General features: G+C 49.0%; 1 protein-coding gene across 2 annotated transcripts in view; it reads right to left on the reverse strand.

Moving 5' to 3' along the window:
- DENND6A (DENN domain containing 6A) overlaps nucleotides 1–24,115 on the reverse strand; it is a 138,760-nt gene that overhangs the window by 47,070 nt on the left and 67,575 nt on the right. For both annotated transcript variants that reach the window (XR_010186961.1, XM_063940861.1), the window contains exons 15-17: nucleotides 5,866–5,955; nucleotides 5,225–5,278; nucleotides 5,029–5,138 (exon numbers count right to left, since the gene is read on the reverse strand). Coding sequence is in view for 1 of the 2 variants with exons in the window: in XM_063940861.1 (XP_063796931.1) it covers nucleotides 5,029–5,138; nucleotides 5,225–5,278; nucleotides 5,866–5,955 (254 nt within the window). In the remaining variant the exon portion in view is untranslated. The remainder of the gene's footprint in view (nucleotides 1–5,028; nucleotides 5,139–5,224; nucleotides 5,279–5,865; nucleotides 5,956–24,115) is intronic.

Below are 24,115 nucleotides of genomic sequence, written 5' to 3' on the forward strand. Positions count from 1 at the left end.
GGAAGAAGTCCGCTGTGCGGCCGGAGTGTTTGAGGTAATTAGCGGGGGGGGGGAGAAGTCCGCTGTGCGGCCGGAGTGTGTGAGGTAATTAGCGGGGGGGGGGGGGGAAGCCCGCTGTGCGGCCGGAGTGTGTGAGGTAATAAGCGGGGGGGGTCTTAGAAGTCCGCTGTGCGGCCGGAGTGTGTGAGGTAATTAGCGGGGGGGGGGGGGGGGGGGGTCTTAGAAGTCCGCTGTGCGGCCGGAGTGTTTGAGGTAATTAGCGGGGGGGGGGGGCTTAGAAGTCCGCTGTGCGGCCGGAGTGTGTGAGGTAATTAGCGGGGGGGCGGGGGGAGAAGTCCGCTGTGCGGCCGGAGTGTGTGAGGTAATTACCGGGGGGTGGGGGAAGAAGTCCGCTGTGCGGCCGGAGTGTTTGAGGTAATTAGCGGGGGGGGGGAGAAGTCCGCTGTGCGGCCGGAGTGTGTGAGGTAATTAGCTGGGGGGGGGGTCTTAGAAGTCCACTGTGCGGCCGGAGTGTGTGAGGTAATTAGCGGAGGGGGGGGGGGGGGGAGAGAAATCCGCTGTGCGGCCGGAGTGTGTGAGGTAATTAGCGGGGGGGAAGGGGGGAGAAGTCCGCTGTGCGGCCGGAGTGTGTGTGGTAATTAGCGGGGGGGGGTCTTAAAAGTCCGCTGTGCGGCCGGAGTGTGTGAGGTAATCAGTAGGGTGAATGTAGCCGCGGCGTGTAGAGGGATGCCGGCGGCTGTACACACTGCAGAGGGGGAAGAGAGTGTACCTTGGTCTTGTGGGGAGGGTGGCCTGTGGTCTGAGTGCTGCGTACCTGGTTGGAGATGGTGGTGGGATGACGTGTGTGCTGCTCAGTTCTGGCCAGGAGCTGGTAACTCCACCCAGGCCTCTAACTCCGCCCAGCGTTAGAGTGCCAGGCACACACAAGGCAAATATATAGGAGATATATATATATATATATGGCCGCAGTGCAGTGCACGTGGCCAGTACTATATAAAACCTGATAGGAAATTCCCCCTTACACCCCTGCGCCCCCGGTGGAGTAGAGATGTAGTACAGGAACGTTCTGGAATCATAGGAAGACACAGGAAACATGTTAAAAAAGGCCCACATTCCATGCTTACAGTTAGAATCACAGGGCAGGTTACAATACAATACAATACATGCCTGTGTGCAGACCTCTCCCCCTGTGCTCCGTGTAGCGCTGTGTCTCAGCGGTGAGCGGTAGCCGGACCTGTCCGGAGTAAGTGCAGGGAGGCGGGGAGCGCGCTATAAGGAGAGCGGCCGTGACGGAAGTGTGGCCGGCGGGTGTGCACGGAGTGCGGCGGGCCGGAGCGGCTCTTGGCAGCGGGGCTGTGCTGCGGCGGGCGCCGAGCCCCGGACAGCGCGGACGGAGCGGCTGGGGCGGGCGGCCGGGATTAGAGGCGGGTGCGGGCGGCGGTTACAACACGGACCCCACACAGCATACAACACGGACCCCACACAGCTGACCGCCCCGTCCCCCCAGCATACCTTGTCTCCTGTAGGGAGGGCTGCGACGGGGCTTCTTCCTGTAAGCTCCGTCCAGCTCTTGCAGCAGTTCATGGCTGCGACGGGGCTTCTTCCTGTAAGCTCCGTCCAGCTCTTGCAGCAGTTCATGGCTGCGACGGGGCTTCTTTCTGTAAGCTCCGTCCAGCTCTTGCAGCAGGTAGTGAGCTACGTGTGGCAGTGAGGGTGCTCTTTGTGAGGACCGACACGCCATGCGCTGCTTCGTGCAGCGGCACTATCCCGGACCGTTGTTTATAGTAGAAACTGGGAAGGGATGCGTCTGAAGTTGTAAAAATAAAAATAAAATATTCACTAAGTGTGGGAGCCCCCCACACCAGCCCTGTTGCTCCGACGAGCACAGAAAAAACACTGAGGTACTCTGGGAGTATGGAGGGGAGGAGTGTTACTGAATTTGAATATTCAGTGCCCTGTTCCTGCGGAAGCCGTCCATATCCCCAAGAGTACTCCAGTGACCCCTAGTGGATGAAAAAGAAATACAAGTAAAGCCCCAGAACCAGGGACAGCAATGTATATAGGGCATCACATGCCACTTCTGATGTGGGTGTGAATTATCACTAGAGGCTGCATAAATCCATACATTGTTCTCTATCCATTCCTTAGGGTTCCCGAGTGCCATATCAGAGAATGTTACACTTGATCTGATTTATGGCACCAAGTAGTGTTCCCCTGTTTTGGCAGATGGCATCATGAATAGGTCAACGTCAAACTGCTGTCGTGGCGGCAGAGAATGTAAGAGAATCTTCCTGGACAGCAAGTTAATAAATGTAATCTGCCGCATTGTGAGCACACATCACTTACTGAAAGCAGGAGTCACAACAAGGTCTCTGTGTACGAGTGCCGTAAATTATCTCTTAAAAGGCAAATAGAACAGATGGCCAGTTTAATGTCCTTTACTCTTCACTAAACACTCGAAGTATAAAATTGTATAAAATACTGTAGAAAATTGAAAAAACAAACAAAAACCAGGATGCATCATATAGGATCCTTAAAAGGTGACTTGTAAGGATCCTACTAATGAGCCGACGTGTCTCCAGTTTTCCATGGTTATATTTGCAGTCTTATGTTATGGTTTGAACAATTTTTTTACTAACACATTGTTTGAATGTGCACTTGTACTGCAGTGTGTGTGTATATATATATATATATATATATATATATATATATATTTATTTATTTAGTACCTCTAGTTGTATCGGTCTCAGACAACAACAATGTACTTTAGAGTACTTGGAAAGGTAAAAGAAAAGATATGTGTGAATTATGGCCCGCATTCTAAAGTAAATTTTCATTATTTGCCGGTCCAATGCTAGCTGGCTTAATAGTAATTATGACTGCAGTTTCCTACCTGGCCTTCCTGCCCTGAATGACAGCTCCTTGTAGTGTCACAGGATTATTTAGTTTACAGTTGTAGCCAACAGCATTCACCTTGAACACTGCATGCAGCATTTTGTCTGCTAGGAGCCAACCCCCAGATGCATGGTTTCTCGGACTTTTGTCATGAGGTAGTCTAATCTTTTCCTTTTAAGTCAAGCTCCTAAAAAAAAGACTATACACACACATATATATATATATATATATATATATATATATATATATATACACACACACACACACACACACACACACACATATATATATATATATATATATATATATATATATATAAATCAGAATATCTCATCACTCCTCTACATGCCCCTTGTATGCCCTCAGACTTCTCTATAAGTCCCTTAACCACTTGCCTGGCGTGGTCGCATCTGACCAGTCAGAAAGCTCACTGTGCGGCTGCAGGAAGAAAATCTTCCTGCAGCTGCCACTTATCAGAAGGTTCTCATGGTTCCTTTGCTTCCTGGATTCCTCCCCTCTGTGCTTCCAATGATGCCCCCACCCTGCAGCTGCAGACATAAGCAACGGCTGGAGAAATGTTAAAATGCAGCCCCTTACCTTTTCTCCTATATAAAATCGTATTGGATATATTTTAAATAGGTGTTCTTCACCTAATTCAATCATGGAAAACCCAACAAGTTCTACATTTTTTGGAAACAATATTAGCCTGTTAAGTGGTTAATGGATTAAAATTAAGGTGTGCAGTCCAGCCCCTCCCCTTTTCTCCTGTATTTGTGTATATATTGTACACTTGAAGGGTAGAGACTCCTCCTGCCTGGACCAGCACACTTCCTTGCATTGCTGTCTACATATTACAATGGGCACTATTATAAGTAAGACCTGGATAAATGTTTATAATGTGTCAATATTAGGGATGTTAGGGACCTAACTGATGAAGTTCACATTGACATGGTAAGTGAGCATGCATTTTTGGACAAACGTGCTAAGAACCTTATTTAGACTCCATGTTTAACTGCAGAGTGTATTGTCAGTGTTCTTAGTGCTTAGAGTGTGCATCTGCATTTTCGTTTTTCTGCATGGCACTACAAGTCTCCGCATGGTAGTACCTCTTATTATGTGTAAAATTAGGGTGTGCAGTCCAGCCCCTCCACCAAGTTCCTAACATGCCATAAGGCTTCTCAAGGGGGCCCTTATATTTTGTAAGCTCAAAACATGACCACCTCCACGAAGTACCTAATATGGACTAAGAGGATAGTTTATATGAAAGATGTTTTTTTTTTATTCTGAGGGCCTTTAAAATATCATATTTCTATTTGTGTATATACATATGAACATTGTACAGCAATACACGCTTCCCCCGTGGATGGACATTCTCCTTCACTTTCAATCAATGACCGTTTACCTTTATCAATGACTATGGCTCTTCAGTGTTGCGTACTACAAAGCACAGCATGACCTAACCACAGACAGGCTGAAACTTGTAGTTCCTCTAATCACTGGGGAGCCATAGGTTACACTGGTATGAAGCCAGCCACATAGGACATTCAATTCCAGCGCACCTCTATGGGGTGGCGGTAAAACTCTGGATGTTGTGGGCTGTTATGTGCCAATCTGGGCCTGGATATCGCTGCCATTGCGCTGAATTGGATCTCCCCATTGAAGTGGGAATCATAGCACCTACAACCACCTTACAAGATCGCCCTCTGCTCAAGCATCAATTGTTATTTAGAATTTGTTTTTGTAAATGTGTTTATCCATAGAAATAATAGGTGTTTATTGATACATATTTCACCTCTGTCATTCTGCAACATACAGTATTACATGTGAAACTGACCCTATTTACACTTTCTCTTTATACACTGCAGTTTGCCGCTATTCTTGTCCCGCACGGGATGTACACGTCCCCTTTTAACATCTGCCCACAACTCAATGGTGCTTGGCAGCACCCCTTAGGGAGCTGCTATGACTGCATATCCATGGTGAGCCCTAAATGCCCCAGTCCGAAACTGTCCACCTCCCACATCTGGGGAATTTAGACTATAAGCTACAATGGGGCAGAGGCGGATGTAGCTGAACAGACATCATATGAAAGCATAGTGCTGTGTAATATCTTGATGCACTATAAACGCCAACCTGTATAGGCCGATCCAGTCTCCTTTTAACCGAGAGGTAAGCTGAGGCCCGGTCTTCTCCAGTGTTTTCATAAACTCCTCCTGACTGAAGGGCTTCAGCTGTGGAGGACTCTGCAGGGACAATACACGGAGGTAGAGGGGAATATGAAGCACTTGTAAAGGCATATAGTATAAATGACATTATAATGGCAACTCACCTTCCATGCAGAGATACTCTTCAGCAGGGGCATCAGGCTGGCCACATAACGCTCCTATAGGAAAACAGAAAGTAATATAATAACCACCTGCCTGGGGTATTACGTAGAGGAGCTTAGTCACAAACCAGCACTTACAATGGGAGACACCAGTGGGACATACTCTCCTGTCTCATATTACAGCTCCCTTACATGCAATGCTTTGAATGCTGTAGTACAGATTGATTCTTCCATATCCGAAATGCTTGGGAGCATAAGTATTTTGGATTTCAGATATTCTGTATTTTGGATATCTGCATACCATAATGAGATGACCTAGGGATGGGACCAGAGACTAAACGTGAAATGCATTTATGTTTCATATACACCTTATAAAACACAGCCTGAAGGTCGTTTTATACAATTAGAAATAATTTGGTGCACGAAACAATCAGAAAGCAAAGGTGTCAAGCTCAAAAAATGTTGGATTTTGGAATATGTTTGATGTTGGATTTTCGGATATGGGAGACAACCTGTAGTAGCGGAGTGAGAAAGAGAAATAACATGACTGTGAAGCAGAAATAAGAGGACAGTGAGAGAATAAACCCAAACAGCGACCATGAGAGGTGATGAAGGTAAAGAAGTGTTGAATGTCAGCCACATACTAAAGGAATGATGAAGCTCTGCGTCAGCTCCAAGAAATGGCGCCGGAGAATGGCGTTCTGGGCTTCTGTCGGACGTTTCTGCTGAACACCCTAAAACACAATGAGACAACATAATGACACAAACAATCCCCACCTCATTACCACTCAATCTATACCATGCAGGGAGTCCAAGCCATCTACACAGTGACCAGAGTACAATGAAAAGCTAATAGATCCATGAATAATATCAAGTATGATGCCACACCTTTATATGTTACATCCATTACGCTCCACATCTTCCAGAGGGCACAAACCCATTATTGGGGATTCACGTATTCCAAACACAGTTTATCACACAGCTTACTAATAAAAATAGGATTTTAATACCTACCGATAAATCCTTTTCTCTTAGTCCATAGAGGATGCTGGGGACTCCAAAAGGATCATGGGGTATAGACGGGATCCGCAGGAGACATGGGCACACTATAAGACTTTGAATGGGTGTGAACTGGCTACTCCCTCTATGCCCCTCCTCCAGACCTCAGTTATAGGAACTGTGCCCAGAGGAGACGAACATTTCGAGGAAAAGGATTTTGTTAAACTAAGGGTGAGATACATACCAGCTCACACCACACCGTACAACATGGCATTTAATTAAACCCAGTTAACAGTGTGAACAAAAAAACAGATCAGCAACAGCCTGACCCTTACCAAACACAACCTTTGTGTAACTTAAGCAATAACTATATACAAGTACTGCAGATAGAGTCCACACTGGGACGGGCGCCCAGCATCCTCTACAGACTAAGAGAAAAGGATTTACCGGTACGTATGAAAATCTTATTTTCTCCTTCGTCCTAGAGGATGCTGGGGACTCAAAAAGGACCATGGGGTTTATACCAGAGCTCCAAACCGGGCGGGAGAGTGCGGATGATTCTGCAGCACCGATTGAGCAAACATGAGGTCCTCATCAGCCAGGGTATCAAACTTGTAGAACTTTGCAAAAGTGTTTGACCCCGACCAAGTAGCTGCTCGGCAAAGCTGTAATGCCGAGACGCCTCGGGCAGCCGCCCAAGATGAGCCCACCTTCCTAGTGGAATGGGCTTTCACCGATTTCGGCAACGGCAATCCAGCCGTAGAATGAGCCTGCTGAATCTTATTACAGATCCAGCGCGCAATAGTCTGCTTAGAAGCAGGAGCGCCAACCTTGTTGGCCGCATATAGGACAAACAGCACCTCTGTTTTTCTCACCCGAGCCGTTCTGGTTACATAAATTTTCAAAGCTCTGACCACATCAAAAGACTTTGAATCAGCCAAGGCTTCAGTAGCCACAGGCACCACAATAGGTTGGTTCATATGAAACGAAGAAACCACCTTCGGTAGAATATGTTGACGAGCTCTCAGCTCCGCTCTATCCTCATGGAAGATCAGATAGGGGCTTTTGTAAGACAAAGCCGCCAATTCGGACACCCGCCTTGCGGACGCCAAGGCCAATAGCATGACCACTTTCCAAGTGAGAAATTTCAACTCAACCGTTTGTAAAGGTTCAAACCAGGAACTGTAACACCACGTTATGGTCCCATGGAGCCGCTGGGGGCACAAATGGAGGTTGTATGTGTAGTACGCCTTTCACGAACGTCTGAACTTAAGTAAGCGAGGCCAATTCCCTCTGAAAGAAAATTGATAAGGCCGAAACCTGCACTTTAATGGAGCCCAACTTCAGGCCTGCATCCACACCTGATTGCAAAAAATGGAGAAACCGCCCCAGGTGAAACTCTTCCGTAGGAGCCTTCTTGGATTCACACCAAGACACATATTTTCTCCAGATACGGTGATAATGCTTCGCTGTTACCTCCATTCTAGCCTTAAGTAGGGTGGTGATGACTTCCCCGGGAATACCCTTCCTAGCTAGGATTTGGCGGTCAACCGCCCTGCCGTCAAACGCAACCGCGGTAAGTCCTGGAACACGCACGGTCCTTGCTGTAACAGATCCTCTCTTAGAGGAAGAGGCCAAGGATCTCCTGTGAGTAATACCTGAAGATCCGGATACCAGGCCCTCCGAGGCCAATCTGGAACAATGAGTATCGCCTGAACCCTTGTTCTTCTCACGATCCTTATCACCTTTGGGATGAGTGGAAGTGTAGGGAACACATAGTCCGACTGAAACACCCACAGTGTCACCAGAGCGTCCACTGCTACTGCTTGAGGGTCCATCGACCTGGAACAATATGTCTGAAGCTTCTTGTTGAGGCGAGACGCCATCATGTCTATTTGAGGAATTCCCCAACGACTTGTCACTTCTGCAAAGACCTCTTGATGAAGACCCCACTCTCCTGGGTGGAGATCGTGTCTGCTGAGGAAGTCTGCTTCTCAGTTGTCCACGCCTGGAATGAAGACCGCTGACAGGGCGCTTGCATGTTTTTCCGCCCAGCGAAGGCTCTTGGTGGCCTCCGCCATCGCCGCTCTGCTCTTTGTTCCGCCCTGGCGGTTTATGTGCGCCACGGCTGTTATGTTGTCCGACAATCAGGACGGGCCGGTCGCGAAGAAGATGTTCCGCTTGTAGCAGGCCGTTGTAGATGGCCCTTAATTCCAGAATGTTTATGTGCAGACAAGCTTCCTGGCTTGACCATTTTCCCTGTGTGACTGCTCCCCAACCTCGGAGACACACGTCCGTGGTCACCAGAATCCAATCTTGGATGCCGAACCTGCAACCCTCTAGAAGGTGAGAACTTTGGAGCTACCACAGGAGAGAAACCCTGGTCCGGGGGGACAGAGTTATTTTTCGGTGCATCTGCAGATGGGACCCTGACCACTTGTCCAGCAGGTCCCACTGAAACGTTCTTGCATGGAACCTGCCAAACGGAATGGCCGCGTAGGCCGCCACCATTTTCCCCAACACTCGAGTGCATTGATGAATCGACACTCTTGGTGGTTTCAGAAGTTCCTTGACCATGTTCTGGATTTCCTGAGCTTTTTCCAATGGGAGAAAAATCCTCTGCCGTTCCGTGTCCAGAATCATGCCCAAAAACGGCAACCGAGTTGTCGGAATCAACTGCGACTTTGGCAAATTCAGGAACCAGCCATGCTGTTGCAGCACCCGCAGTGAGAGCGCAACGTTTTTTAGTAACAGCTCCTGTGATCTCGCTTTTATCAGGAGATCGTCCAAGTACGGGATAATTGTGACCCCTTGCTTGCGCAGGAGCACCATCATTTCCGCCATTACCTTTGTGAAAATCCTCGGGGCCGTGGAAAGACCAAACGGCAACGTCTGAAATTGGTAGTGACAATCCTGAACAGCGAACCTCAGGTACGCCTGATGAGGAGGATAAATGGGGACATGTAGGTAAGCATCCTTTATGTCGACTGACACCATAAAATCCCCCCCCTCCAGACTGGAGATCACCACTCAGAGATTCCATCTTGAATTTGAAACTTTTGAAGTACACATTGAGGGATTTTAAAGTTCAGAATCGGTCTGGGCGAGCCATCCGGCTTCGGGGCCACAAACAGGCTTGAATAAAACCCTTCTCCCCGCTGTGACGGGGGAACTTCGACAATGACTCGCTGCTGACACAGCTTTTGTATCGCCGTACACACTACCTCTCTTTCTTGAAGAGAAGCTGGCAAGGCCGATTTGAAAAATTGGCGTGGAGGCACGTCTTGAAACTCCAGCTTGTATCCTTGGGTCACAATTTCCAGCACCCAAGGATCCAGGCCCGAGAGAACCCAGACCTGACTGAAGCGTTAAAGACGCGCTCCCACCGGTGCGGACTCCCGCAGGGGAGCCCCAGCGTCATGCGGTGGATTTGGTAGAAGCCGGGGAGGACTTCTGCTCCTGGGAGCCTGCCACAGCCGGCGATCTTTTTCCTCTACCCTTACCTCTTGCCGCAAGGAAAGATGACCCACGTTCTTTCCGGAATTTCTGCGACCGAAAGGACTGCATCTGATATGGGGGCGTTTTCTTTTGCTGTGGAGGAACAAAAGGCAGAAAAGAGGACTTACCTGCGGTAGCTATAGAAACCAGGTCCGCGAGGCCTTCACCAAACAAAACTCCACCCTTGTAGGGGAGAGCCTCCATAGCCTTCTTAGAATCAGCATCACCATTCCACTGATGAGTCCACAACGCCCTTCTAGCCGAGACCGCCATGGCATTGGCCCTTGATCCCAACAGGCCAATATCTCTCACCGTCTCTTTTAGATAGACTGCAGCGTCCCTGATATGACCCAGTGTCAAAAGCACGCTATCCCGATCCAGGGTGTCTATATCCGATGACAAGTTATCTGCCCACTTTTCAATCGCGTAACTCACCCACGCCAAAGCCACAGCCGGCCTGAGCAGTGTACCTGTCGTGACATAAATAGATTTCAAGGTAGCTTCCTGCCTCCGATCAGCAGGATCTTTAAGGGTCGCCATGTCAGGAGACGGTAGCGCCGCTTTCTTGGACAATCGCGTTAGAGCTTTGTCTACCGTGGGTGTTGCCTCTCACCCAACCCTATCCTGAGAAGGAAACGGGTATGCCATAGCAATTCTCCTGGGAATATGCCACCTTTTGTCTGGCGTTTCCCAGGCTTTTTCAAATAGGGCATTCAGTTCATGAGAGGGAGGAATCGTTACCTCCGGTTTCTTGCCCTTATACATACAGACCCTTGTCTCAGGGACAGCGGGGTCTTCCGTAATATGCAACACGTCTTTTATAGCCACAATCATGTACTGAATACTCTTAGCCACCTTAGGATGCAACTTTGCATCATTATAGTCGACACTGGAGTCAGAATCCGTGTCGGTATCAGTGTCTGCTACCTGGGTAAATGAACGTTTTTGGGACCCCGAGGGGGCCTGAGTGTGTGGTACCACGTCTCCCATGGATTGCCTCCATGCTTGGTTCTGAGACTCAGATTTGTCCAACCTCTTATGTAACAAAGCCACACTGGTATTCAACACATTCCACATGTCAACCAAATCAGCAGTCAGCGGTGCCGACAGAGTCACACCTTCATTCTGCTCAGCTCTCACACTAACCTCCTCCTGGGAAGAGCATTCAGTTTCCGCCATGTCGACACACACGTACCGACACCCCCAAACACACTGGCCTAAAGGGGACAGACCCACAGCAAGGCCTTTCAGAGAGACAGAGGAGTTTGCCAGCTCACACCCAGCGCCACACCTGTCTGAAAAGCACTATGCCCCAGACCTATCAGCGCTTGTAATATAATACAACCAACACCAAAATTAAGTGCTCCCCCCTTTGTTTTCAACACCCTGTTACTTGTGACAGCAGTGGAAGAGGCCAGGAGCAGCGTCTCTGCAGCAAGCTGTGGAGAGAAAATGGCGCTGGTCAGAGCTGAGGAGGAAGCTCCGCCCCCTACAAGGCGCGCTTCGGTCCCGCTGAGATTATACTGGCGGGGGTCACATATAATGCCTATGCACCTTAAAATAGCCAGATAGTGTCTAAAAGAGGTTTTTATTGCAGCCCAGGGCGCCCCCCCTGCGCCCTGCACCCATGCAGTGCCTGTGTGAGCGGAAGCAATGGCGCGGGGCGCGGTATCTCAGGAAGACTGAAGTCTTCTGCCGCCTTCCGATGTCTTCTTTGCTTCGGTTACTCACCTGTCTTCGATCTTCTGGCTCTGTGAGGGGGGCGGCGGCCCGGCTCTGGGAGCGAGCAGCTAGGCGACCCAAGTGATCGGACCCTCTGGAGCTAATGGTGTCCAGTAGCCTAAGAAGCAGAGCCTATCAGTCTCACAGAAGTAGGTCTGCTTCTCTCCCCTCAGTCCCACGAAGCAGGGAGCCTGTTGCCAGCAGTGCTCCCTGAAAATAATAAAGCTAACAAAAGTCTTTTTATGGAACTCAGTAGAGCTCCCCTAGAGTGTGACCAGTCTCCTCTGGGCACAGAATCTAACTGAGGTCTGGAGGAGGGGCATAGAGAGAGGAGCCATTCAAAGTCTTATAGTGTGCCCATGTCTCCTGCGGATCCCGTCTATACCCCATGGTCCTTTTGGAGTCCCCAGCATCCTCTAGGACGAAGGAGAAATATATTTAAAAAGCTACTGTAACCTACACACTGTGTAAGCAGCCACACTGAGAAAGAGCGGAACCCATCATTGGGGATAAAGTCAAATAGCTAACATTACAATGCCACCAGTTATGATGTCAACAAAATTAATTTTCAATAGGCAATGTGCCAACATTCTCAGAATGTTGACAGGTGTAATGCAGACATTAAAGGTAGACTGCGGGGAAGGGGGGTGTTATGGATAACGGAGAATTAATTACTGGAACGCTGTGGAGGATGGGAGGTGTGACCCGGACAACACTGAAACTGCTGCATGTATCAGGAGAAGGTAAGTCACCACTGGGTCACCAGGGTCTTTGTCTCGACATTCTAACTTGTCGACATTTCATCACTGTCTATATGATGAATGTCAACATTATGACTGTCGACATATCATACCCAACCCCATCAATGCACTGGGATCCAGCGGCACTACTATGAATTTTGCAGACGATGAGGTATTGTTTAATAGAAAATAACGAGTTTTATGGTAAGAACTTACCTTTGTTAAAACTCTTTCTGCGAGGTACACTGGGCTCCACAAGGATAGACATTGGGGTGTAGAGTAGCATCTTGATCCGAAGCACCAACAGGCTCAAAAGCTTTGACCTTCTTCCCAAGATGCATAGCGCCGACTCCTATATCACCCCGCCTCCGTGCACAGGAGCTCAGTTTTGTTAACCAGCCCAATGCAGTAGCAAGTAAAAGAGACGACAACTGCCAGTTGCCACAAACACCACACTCTCCTGACAGGAGACGTGTCAGCGGCTAATGCCATACCAACCCAAAGAAGCTAAGTGCGTCAGGGTGGGCGCCTTGTGGAGCCCAGTGTACCTCGCAGAAAGAGTTTTAACAAAGGTAAGTTCTTACCATAAAACTCGTTTTCTGCTGCGGGGTACACTGGGCTCCACAAAGATAGACATTGGGGATGTCCTAAAGCAGTTCCTTATGGGAGGGGACGCACAGTAGCGGGCACAAGAACCCGGCGTCCAAAGGAAGCATCCTGGGAAGCGGCGGTATCGAAGGCATAGAACCTAATGAACGTGTTCACTGAGGACCACGTAGCCGCCATGCACAATTGTTCAAGGGTCGCACCACGGCGGGCCGCCCAAGAAGGTCCAACAGACCGAGTAGAATGGGCCGTAATGTGAGCAGGAGCTGACAGACCAGCCCTCACATAAGCATGTGCAATCACCATTCTAATCCATCTGGCCAAAGTCTGCTTGTGAGCAGGACAGCTCCGTTTGTGAAATCCAAACAGAATAAAGAGAGAATCAGATTTCCTAACAGAAGCAGTTCTCTTCACATAGATACGGAGAGCCCGTACCACATCCAAAGACCGCTCTTTGGAAGACAAATCAGGAGAGACAAAGGCCGGAACCACAATCTCCCGATTAAGGTGGAACGAAGAAACCACCTTAGGTAAATATCCGGGACGAGTCCTAAGAACCGCCCGGTCACGGTGAAAAATCAGATATGGGGAACTACAAGACAAGGCACCCAGATCCGACACTCTTCTAGCAGAGGCAATAGCCAGCAAGAACACCACCTTAAAGGAAAGCCACTTAAGGTCAGCTGAACCAAGGGGTTCAAATGGAGGCTCTTGCAACGCCTCCAAAACCACCGACAAGTCCCAAGGAGCCACAGGCGGGACATAGGGAGGTTGGATACGCAACACACCCTGAGTGAAAGTATGAACATCAGGTAAAGTCGCAATTTTTCTCTGAAACCACACCGACAAGGCAGAAATATGAACCTTGAGGGAGGCCAGACGCAGGCCTAACTCTAGACCTTGCTGCAGAAAAGCCAAAAGCTTGGCTGTACTAAACTTTGAAGCGTCAGAATTGTTAGATGCGCACCAAACAAAGTAGGAATGCCAGACCCTATGGTAAATCCGAGCAGAAGCCGGTTTCCGGGCCCGCAACATAGTTTTAATGACCTCTTCAGAAAAACCCTAAGCCCTCAAGACGGAAGCTTCAAGAGCCACGCCGTCAAAGACAGCCGGGCTAGGTCCTGGTAGACACAGGGGCCCTGTACGAGGAGGTCTGGGCGTTGTGGAAATAGAATTGGACGCTCTGACGATAGGCCCTGCAGGTCTGAGAACCAGTGCCGTCTGGGCCACGCCGGAGCTATGAGAAGCAGATTTCCTTTTTCTTGCTTGAACTTCCGAATTACCCTGGGCAGGAGTGACACCGGAGGGAACACGAACGGCAGCCGAAACCTCCACGGCACCGCCAGCGCATCCACAAATGCTGCTTGAGGATCCCTTGTCCTTGCTCCGAAGACCGGAACCTTGTGATTGTGTCGAGACGCCATCAGATCCACATCTGGAAGACCCCACTTTTCCACGAGGAGTTGAAACACTTCTGGATGGAGGCCCCACTTGCCGGCATGCACGTCCTGACGACTGAGAAAGTCCGCTTCCCAATTCAGGTTTCCCGGAATGAATATTGCCGATATTGCCGGTAGATGGCGTTGCGCCCAACGTAGAATCCGTGAGACTTCCTTCATTGCCAAACGGCTTCGAGTGCCGCCTTGATGATTTATGTAAGCCACTGTGGTGGTGTTGTCCGACTGTACTTGAACAGGACGGTTCTGAATTAAATGCTGGGCCAGGTTCAACGCATTGAAGACCGCCCGCAATTCCAGAATGTTGATCGAGAGGAGAGATTCCTCCTTGGTCCACCGACCCTGAAGGGAGTGCTGCTCCAGCACCGCGCCCCAACCTCTTAGACTGGCATCTGTCGTCAAAAGGACCCAGTTGGATATCCAGAAGGGACGGCCCCTGCACAATTGTTGGTCCTGAAGCCACCAGAGCAGCGACAGACGAACCTCCGGAGTCAATGAGATCATGTGAGACCTAAACCGGTGAGGCAGGCCGTCCCACTTGGCTAGAATTAGCCTCTGGAGGGGGCGAGAATGGAATTGAGCATACTCCACCATGTCGAATGCGGATACCATGAGGCCCAGCACCTGCATTTCCGAATGTATCGACACTTGCGAACAAGAAAGGAAGCAACGAATCCTGTCCTGAAGCTCAGGACTTTCTCCTGAGACAAGAACAACCTCTGGTTGTGAGTGTCCAACAGCGCTCCCAGGTGCACCATGCTCTGAGCAGGGACCAGGGAGGACTTCTTCCAGTTGATGAGCCACCCGTGGGCTTGTAGAAACCGGACCGTCATATCCAGATGACGTAGAAGATCTGGGGAATTTGCCAGGATTAACAAGTCGTCCAGATACGGCAGTATCCTGACCCCTTGACGGCGGAGTACCACCGTCATCACCGCCATAACTTTGGTGAAGACTCGCGGAGCCATTGTTAAACCAAAAGGTAATGCCCGAAACTGGTAATGGATGTTGCCAATAGCAAACCTCAGGTATTGTTGATGTGACACTGCTATAGGAATATGCAGGTAAGCATCCTGTATGTCCAGGGAGACCATGTAGTTCCCAGGTTCCAAGGCCAGAACTATAGAGCGAAGGGTTTCCATACGGAACTTGGAAATCTTCACAAACCTGTTCAATGCTTTGAGGTTGAGAATGGGCCGGGAGGACCCATTCGGTTTCGGGACTAGAAACAGAAGAGAATAGTACCCCCGCCCCCTCTGAGCAAGGGGCACCCATACTACGACTCCTGTATCTAGGAGGGTCTGTACCACCGAGTGTAGAGTTTTTGCCTTTGTCTGGGCCAAAGGGACGTCTGTCTGGCAAAATCGATGAGGGGGTCGGTTTTTGAAGGCTATGGCGTAACCTCGAGTGACGACTTCCCGTACCCAGGCATCTAAAGTGGTCTTCAACCATTCCTGGGTATACCCTAGAAGCCGGCCCCCCACCCTGGGGGAGGCCCGCCCCGTCATGCGGCAGGCTTATCGGTCTTGGCAGCTGGCTGACGGGCAGCCCAGTCTCTTTTGGGCTTCGGCTTACCAGGTTTAGAATTGCGGGCCTGCTTATGGTACGCCTGACCTTTTGCTTTACCTGGAGGACGAAAGGGGCGGAAGGACGTACCTTTAGCCTTCGACACAGAAGGAACGGTATAAGGCAGACAGGCAGTTTTGGCAGTAGCCAAGTCAGCCACTATCTTATTTCAGTCCTCCCCAAACAGAATATCTCCCTTGAAAGGGAGTACCTCCAGGGTTTTTCTAGAGTCCAGATCCACAGACCAGGATCTCAGGCATAATATCCGGCGAGCCAGGACTGACGTAGTAGAGGCCTTGGCTGCTAGTATACCGGCATCAGAAGCCGACTCTTAATATATCGAGACGCTGTGACAATATATGACAAGCATGGTCTAGCATGGTCAGAGGAGATTTCAGCTTCTAACTCCAAGGCCCATGCTTCAATAGCCTCTGCAGCCCATGTAGCAGCAATAGTGAGCCTTTGTGCAGCACCCATGAGGGTGTAAATCGCTTTCAGACAACCCTCCACACGTTTATCCGTAGGCTCTTTTAGAGACGTGACGGTAGTGACAGGTAGAGCTGAGGAAACCACAATCCTAGCCACATGAGTTCACTGGAGGAGGCGTTTCCCAATTCTTAGACAGCTCTGGCGCGAGGGGATAGCGAGCTAGCAACTTCTTTTAAGGCACAAACTTCGTACCCGGGTTTTCCCAGGGTTCCTGACGTATATCCACTAGGTGATCAGAGTGAGGTAAAACTTGTTTAACCACCTTCTGACGCTTGAACCTATCTGGTTTCTTAGGAGGGACGGATGGCTCGGGATCATCCGTAATCTGTAGAATTAACTTAATAGCCTCCAAAAGATCAGGAACATCCACATGTGAACTACCCTCCCCATCAGCCGTATCTGAGTCAGAACCTGTGGGGTCAGTGTAAGTGCCGTCTTCATCAGACGAGGTGTCAGTGACAGCAGTGGATTGTGAGGAAACAAGCGCTAGCTTAGAGGACCTCTTGGACTTAGGCGAGCGTTGGACAGACTTTTTAGTAGTCAAGGACTGGTTCAACTTCTTTAATTGAGCAGATAAATCGTCCGCCCACGGCGGGTTAGCTGCAGGGACCACATACGGTTGTACCGGCATTGGGGGTCCCATAGGGAGTGTTAGTTTATGAACTAGCGTATGCAGAAGCGTGGAAAAGGCGGCCCACGGTGGGTCAGTATGTGCCACCGTTGCCACAGTCCCACTGGGGGGTAAGGAGCCCCCAGAACCAGAACCCACAGCTGCTATATTCTCCTCATATGTGCCTGTGGCTTCAGCAACACCAGCAGTGTGTTCCGCCCCAGAACCGTTACCCTCAGAAGCAGACATGATATAACTTGCAGTATGAGGTAACGGTACAATTATCAGCAGCACTAAATCCCTAAACCTAAACCCCTGCGCAGTGTAGTCAGCACTAGCAGAGATAAAGGAGAGATATGGTGATTAAATCACAGAGAAAAATACGTAATACAGTATATCTTTGTGAAAATCCTATATTAGATAACACCTGACGCACCAAGCCCCCTCAGGTTATGGAATATAGGGATAGCAAGTTGAGTGAAAGACACGAAATGGACACCACTCAGCTATCAAATGCACACACAGAAAGTCACAGTTTGTACAATGCAGAGGTTATTACGGACAATAATACTGCACTGGACTAGCTTACACAGCTCTATAACAATAGATATAACAGTACACAGTAAGAACTGGATGTATATCACAGGGTAATTGTACTATAAAAACTGCACTCTTTCTTAACTATCACTGTTTAAAAAGGCAGGTAGAATACTTAAGTGTCATGTAAAGGCACAGCGCTGACAACCAGGCGGCTTTACATAGGAGGATTTGCCCAAGCAGTCCCAGGAACAGTGAACTGAGGAATAATGGTGCCGCAGACACTGACAGGGAGTGAGGAAAAGACAGAAATGCAGCTCCAGGACAGGAACACTTGCTGAAAATGGCGCCCTCGGGCTGGGGGAGGGGCTTCAGGTCTAAGCCTTATCCCCTCTGCTGGCAAAACCACCGGGTACTGTGGGCAATATAAAAACCGGTTTAGAGAGAAAACCTGACCTGCGCCCATGCCCTGGTGATCTAGTGGGATCGCCTGTACTGCCACAGTGTCCACCGCAAGCGCGCGCAGGCCGCCTCCCACTGACCGCGCCGGTTCGCGATAAAGACCGGGTCCCGCAAACGGGACCCACTTACCACCTCCCGAAGCGCGGCCACGCGATCCTGGAGAGCCCCAGCCGTGTGTGTCTAACGTGAAGAAAACCAAAGCCTCCGCTGTAGGTACCCGGCAACCAGGGCTCGGGAGTGTACAGCGCCGCTGGGGGAGAGATGGAGCTGCAGCAGGCAATGTCTACTGACATCCAGCACAATCTGTGCCTCTGCTGCAGCCCTTGCAGTCTTCTTTTTTTCCTCAGAAAAAGCTTTTATAGAGCTGCTGTGAGCAGCTCTTCCTGTTACATGCTTGCACTGCAAGCACCAACTACAAACTGAGCTCCTGTGCACGGAGGCGGGGTGATATAGGAGGTGGCGCTATGCATATTGGGAAGAAGGTCAAAACTTTTGAGCCTGTTGGTGCTTCGGATCAAGATCCTACTCTACACCACAATGTATCCTTGTGGAGCCCAGTGTACCCCGCAGCAGAAAGATAAGTGTTTCATGAATGGTTCATCTCACAACATGGCTTCTTCCAGTGTGCAACAAACAGGCATGCTAGCTGGCCATCATACTGCTAGTACAGGGGATTTTCAGCAGTCCGGCACAGTGCTAAAGCCTGAATGTGAGCAGCAAGCTGCGTATAGTGCTATGTACATACTGGCTCATAGTGGATGCTTTGTCATTTATGGGTTTTTTTTATATTGACATCTAAAGGCTGTGTCTTGTGGTTTTAGCTGTTACGGACAGTGGTGATGCAGAGTTCTCACAACAGCAAACTCAAATTAAAATATAAATACACCGCTAGCAGGAGAATTTGTTACATAGTACAGTAACTTACAACTTATCTCGGCAATTCAGTTTATAACTATAACTATATCTGTGTCAAGATCTGAGGGGAGATTTATCAAATCTTGGCGAGAGATAACCAACAGACCAATCAGCTGCGTCGTTTTACAAACACAGCCTATAAAATAATAAAACAGCAGCATCACACTAGTAAGCGATACAGCTATTTCCTTGGTGCGACAATGCGCCATTCCACAATGCTGTCTGATGACGGGAGGATTACGGCATGCCATGTGCAAAACGCTCTGGCATTCATTACACACTGGACTATCTAGGGTACTGCCTTAAAAAAAACACACATAGTTTTGTGTGCGGAATACAAAGATTCACCAACATGTATATAAGACAACCTTGCAGGTCTTCCTTATTTTGCAGCGAGATCCAAAAGTGCACAATGTCACTAAAATAAATAAAGTATTTAAAATGGAAAAATATCTTACTATAACACCTAACAGCGCGGCCTACAGGTTCAATATAAGCGCCTGCTGGTGGCAATTATTTTTTAACGATTTTTTCCAACATCAGCCCGAGCTCTGGAACATCAAGGGACGGCAGCGATAATTCTCCTGAGCTGTGCAGAAATTGGCGTACTACAGTTCTGACAGCTGGAGGGGAAAGTGGTTAATCGCAAAGTAAAAAAAGGGGGGAATTAAAAACAAAAAAGGAAGAAAACTTCAGCTTATTCTTTAACTCCATCACACTACTGGACAAACAAAGCATCTCTTAGGCCTCAGCGTGTCATTCGTTATGGAATTTTAAATAAAGGAAAGTGTTGGTAAAAGGACACTCTGCTTATGTATATTTAGTCCAGAAGGACCATGCATTACACTGCATCGAGACACAATCTGTCACACTCAGTCTGTTCCAGCATGGCGCCTTCCATTACAAAGCTCTGCATTATGTTCTTGGCTGCAGACTGTATTCTCTGTACTGAAAAAACAAATCACGCCTGGAAGAGCCATGAAAGACAGTGATAACCGGTGTCAGTCTCCCACCTCCTGGAACCACACGCAGGATGCAACGCTGCCCTTCTGGCTGATTAAGCAGCCAGTCACTATCGCCATGTAAAAGCAGGGCACAAATCACACATCTGATGTTCTAGCAAATGTTAACTCTCCGCTTAAGCAAGATACTGGTTCCTTCCTCGTGTGTCTTCATGTTGTAAGCAGCAGTTTCTCTGTTACAGGAAGAAATGATTGTGCAGTGTACAAAGAAACCCTTGAGAATCCTCTATTTTATCAACAGGAGAGTTTCTCATCTTAAAATTATGTCTACCGGAAAAAAAAAGGATTTTAATTACCTACCGGTAAATCCTTTTCTCGTAGTCCGTAGAGGATAATGGGGTCCACATTAGTACCATGGGGTATAGACGGTTCCACTAGGAACCATGGGCACTTTAAGAAATTGATAGTGTGGGCTGGCTCCTCCCTCTATGCCCCTCCTACCAGACTCAGTCTAGGAAACTGTGCCCGAGGAGACTGACATACTTTGAGAGAAGGATATAAAAGGATAGTGGTGAGATTCCGAACCAGCACACACAAACTAGAAGAAAGCCAAGCTAACCAAACTTTAAACCAGGAACAGCAACAGCTGAACCAACAATACTTAACCAAGTAATAGTGCAGGAAAAAACAAAGCACTGGGCGTGCGCTCAGTATCCTCTACGGACTACAAGAAAATGACTTACAGGTAGGTAATTAAAAATAAGATTTTAAACCTACCGGTAAATCTATTTCTCCTTCTCCGTAGAGGATGCTGGGGACTCCGTAAGGACCAAGGGGTATAGACGGGCTCCGCAGGAGATAGGGCACCTAAAAGTACTTTGACTATGGGTGTGCACTGGCTCCTCCCTCTAGGCCCCTCCTCCAGACCTCAGTTAGAGAACTGTGCCCAGAGGAGATGGACACTACAAAGCAGGATTTGGAAATCCAAGGGCAAGATTCATACCAGCCCACACCAATCATACCATGTAACCTGGATCATACATAACCAGTTAACCGTATGAACAAAAAACAGCAACGGTCCAAGACCGATTCCAACTGTAACATAACCCTTATGTAATCAACAACTATATACAAGTCTTGCAGAGTTTCCGCACTGGGACGGGCGCCCAGCATCCTCTACGGACTAGGAGAAATAGATTTACCGGTAGGTTTAAAATCTTATTTTCTCTTACGTCCTAGAGGATGCTGGGGACTCCGTAAGGACCATGGGGTTTATACCAAAGCATCCAATCGGGCGGGAGAGTGTGTATGACTCTGCAGCACCGACTGAGCAGACGCTAGGTCCTCATCAGCCAGGGTATCAAACTTGTAGAATTTAGCAAAAGTGTTTGACCCCGACCAAGTCGCCGCTCGGCAAAGTTGTAATGCCGAGATGCCTCGGGCAGCCGCCCAAGAAGAGCCCACCTTCCTAGTGGAATGGGCCTTAACCAAATTTGGTACTGGCAATCCAGCCGTAGAGTGAGCCTGCTGAATCGTATTACAGATCCAGCGAGCAATAGTCTGCTTCGAAGCAGGTGCGCCAATCTTATTGGCCGCATACAGGACAAATAGGGCCTCTGTTTTCCTAATTCTAGCCGTCCTGGCTACATAAATCTTTAAGGCCCTGACTACGTCCAGGGATCTGGAATCCTCCAGGTCACTTGTAGCCACCGGCACCACAATAGGTTGATTCACATGGAATGAAGAAACCACCTTAAGCAAAAATTGCGGACGTGTCCTCAATTCAGCTCGATCCACATGAAAAATCAAGTAGGGGCTTTTGTGTGACAAAGCCGCCAATTCTGATACTCGCCTTGCCGATGCCAAGGCCAACAACATGACCACCTTCCAAGTAAGAAATTTCAACTCAACCTTGTTAAGCGGTTCAAACCAGTGTGATTTTAGGAACTGCAACACCACGTTCAGGTCCCATGGTGCCACTGGAGGCACAAAAGGGGGCTGGATGTGCAGCACTCCCTTTACAAACGTCTGGACTTCTGGAAGAGAGGCCAATTCCTTCTGAAAGAAAATCGAGAGGGCCGAAATCTGCACCTTAACAGAGCCTAATTTCAGGCCCATATCCACTCCTGTTTGTAGGAAGTGGAGAAAACGACCCAGATGAAAATCTTCCGTAGGTGCATTCTTGGTCTCACACCAAGACACATACTTTCGCCAGATACGGTGATAATGCTTAACCGTCACCTCCTTCCTAGCCTTTATTAAAGTAGGGATGACCTCTTCCGGAATTCCCTTTTTTGCTAGGATTCGGCGTTCAACCGCCATGCCGTCAAACGTAACCGCGGTAAGTCTTGAAATACAGAGGGCCCCTGTTGCAACAGGTCTTCCCTCAGCGGAAGAGGCCAGGGATCTCCTGTGAGCATCTCTTGTAGATCTGAGTACCAGGCCCTTCGAGGCCAGTCTGGGACGAGTATCGTCTGGTACTCTTCTTCGTCTTATGATCCTCAACACTTTTGTGATGAGAGGAAGAGGAGGAAACACGTAGACCAATTTGAACACCCACGGTGTTATCAGAGCGTCTACTGCTACTGCCTGAGGGTCCCGAGACCTGGCACAATACCTCCGAAGTTTTTTGTTGAGGCGTGACGCCATCATGTCTATTTGGGGAGTTCCCCAAAGACGTATTATGTCTGCAAAGACTTCTTGATGAAGTCCCCACTCTCCTGGATGGAGATAGTGTCTGCTGAGGAAGTCTGCTTCCCAGTTGTCCACTCCCGGAATGAAGACAGCCGACAGAGCGCTCACGTGATTTTCCGCCCAGCGAAGAATCCAGGTGGCTTCCGCCATCGCGACTCTGCTTCTTGTCCCGCCTTGGCGGTTCACATGAGCCACTGCTGTGACATTGTCTGACTGAATCAGAACCGGTAGTTTTCGAAGAAGACTCTCCGCTTGTCGAAGGCCGTTGTATATGGCTCTGAGTTCCAACACATTGATGTGTAGACATGACTCCTGGTCTGACCAAAGTCCCTGAAAATTTCTTCCTTGTGTGACTGCTCCCCATCCTCGGAGGCTCGCGTCCGTGGTAACCAGGATCCAATCCTGAATTCCGAATCTGCGACCCCCCAGTAGGTGAGCACTTTGCAACCACCACAGGAGAGACACCCTGGCCCCTGGGGACAGAGTAATATTTCGATGTAAGTGTAGATGGGACCCGGACCACTTGTCCAGAAGGTCCCATTGAAAAGTCCTTGCATGGAACCTTCCGAATGGAATGGCCTCGTAGGCTGCCACCATCTTTCCCAGAACTCGAGTGCATTGGTAAACAGACACCCTTTTCGGTTTCAGCAGGTCTCTGACCATGTTCTGGATGTCCTGGGCTTTCTCCATTGGAAGGAAGACCTTCATTTGTTCCGTATCCAGTATCATACCTAGGAACGGTAGTCGAGTTGTCGGAATCAACGGTGACTTCGGTAGATTTAGAATCCAACCGTGTTGCTGGAGCACTTTCAGAGAGAGCGCCACACTGCTCAGCAATTTCTCCCTTGAGCTCGCTTTTATCAGGAGATCGTCCAAGTATGGGATAATTGTGACTCCATGCTTGCGCAGGACCACCATCATTTCCGCCATTATCTTGGTGAAAATCCTCGGGGCCGTGGAAAGTCCAAACGGCAACGTCTGAAATTGGTAATGACAATCATGTACAGCGAATCTCAGGAATTCTTGATGGGGGGGATATATGGGGACATGAAGGTACGCATCCTTTATGTCCAGAGACACCATAAATTCCCCCTCCTCCATATTGGCTATTATCGCTCTGAGCGATTCCATTTTGAATTTGAATCTTTTTATGTACAGGTTTAGGGATTTCAGATTCAAGATAGGTCTGACCGAACCGTCCGGTTTCGGGACCACAAAGAGGGTTTAGTAGTAACCTCTTCCCTGCTGGTTCATGGGAACCCTGATTATCACTTGCTGTATACACAGCGTTTGAATTGCAGCTAACACTACATCCCGTTCCGACGTGGAAACTGGTAGGGCCGACTTGAAAAATTGGCGCGGAGGCACCTCTTCGAATTCCAGTTTGTAACCCTGGGAAACTATTTCTAACACCCAGGGAATCAGGTCTGAGCTGACCCAGACCTGGCTGAAAAGTCGAAGACGTGCGTCCACCGGTGCGGACTCCCTCAGGGGAGTCCCGGCTTCATGCTGTGGGTTTTGGAGTAGCCGGCGAGGACTTTTGTTCCTGGGCGCCTGCCGAAGCAGGTGCTCTTTTGCCTCTGCCCTTACCTCTGGCAAGGAAGGAGGATCCCCGACCTCTTCTGGACTTGTGCGAC

The sequence above is a fragment of the Pseudophryne corroboree genome, chromosome 9 (assembly GCF_028390025.1).
Source record: "Pseudophryne corroboree isolate aPseCor3 chromosome 9, aPseCor3.hap2, whole genome shotgun sequence".
NCBI lineage: Eukaryota > Metazoa > Chordata > Amphibia > Anura > Myobatrachidae > Pseudophryne > Pseudophryne corroboree.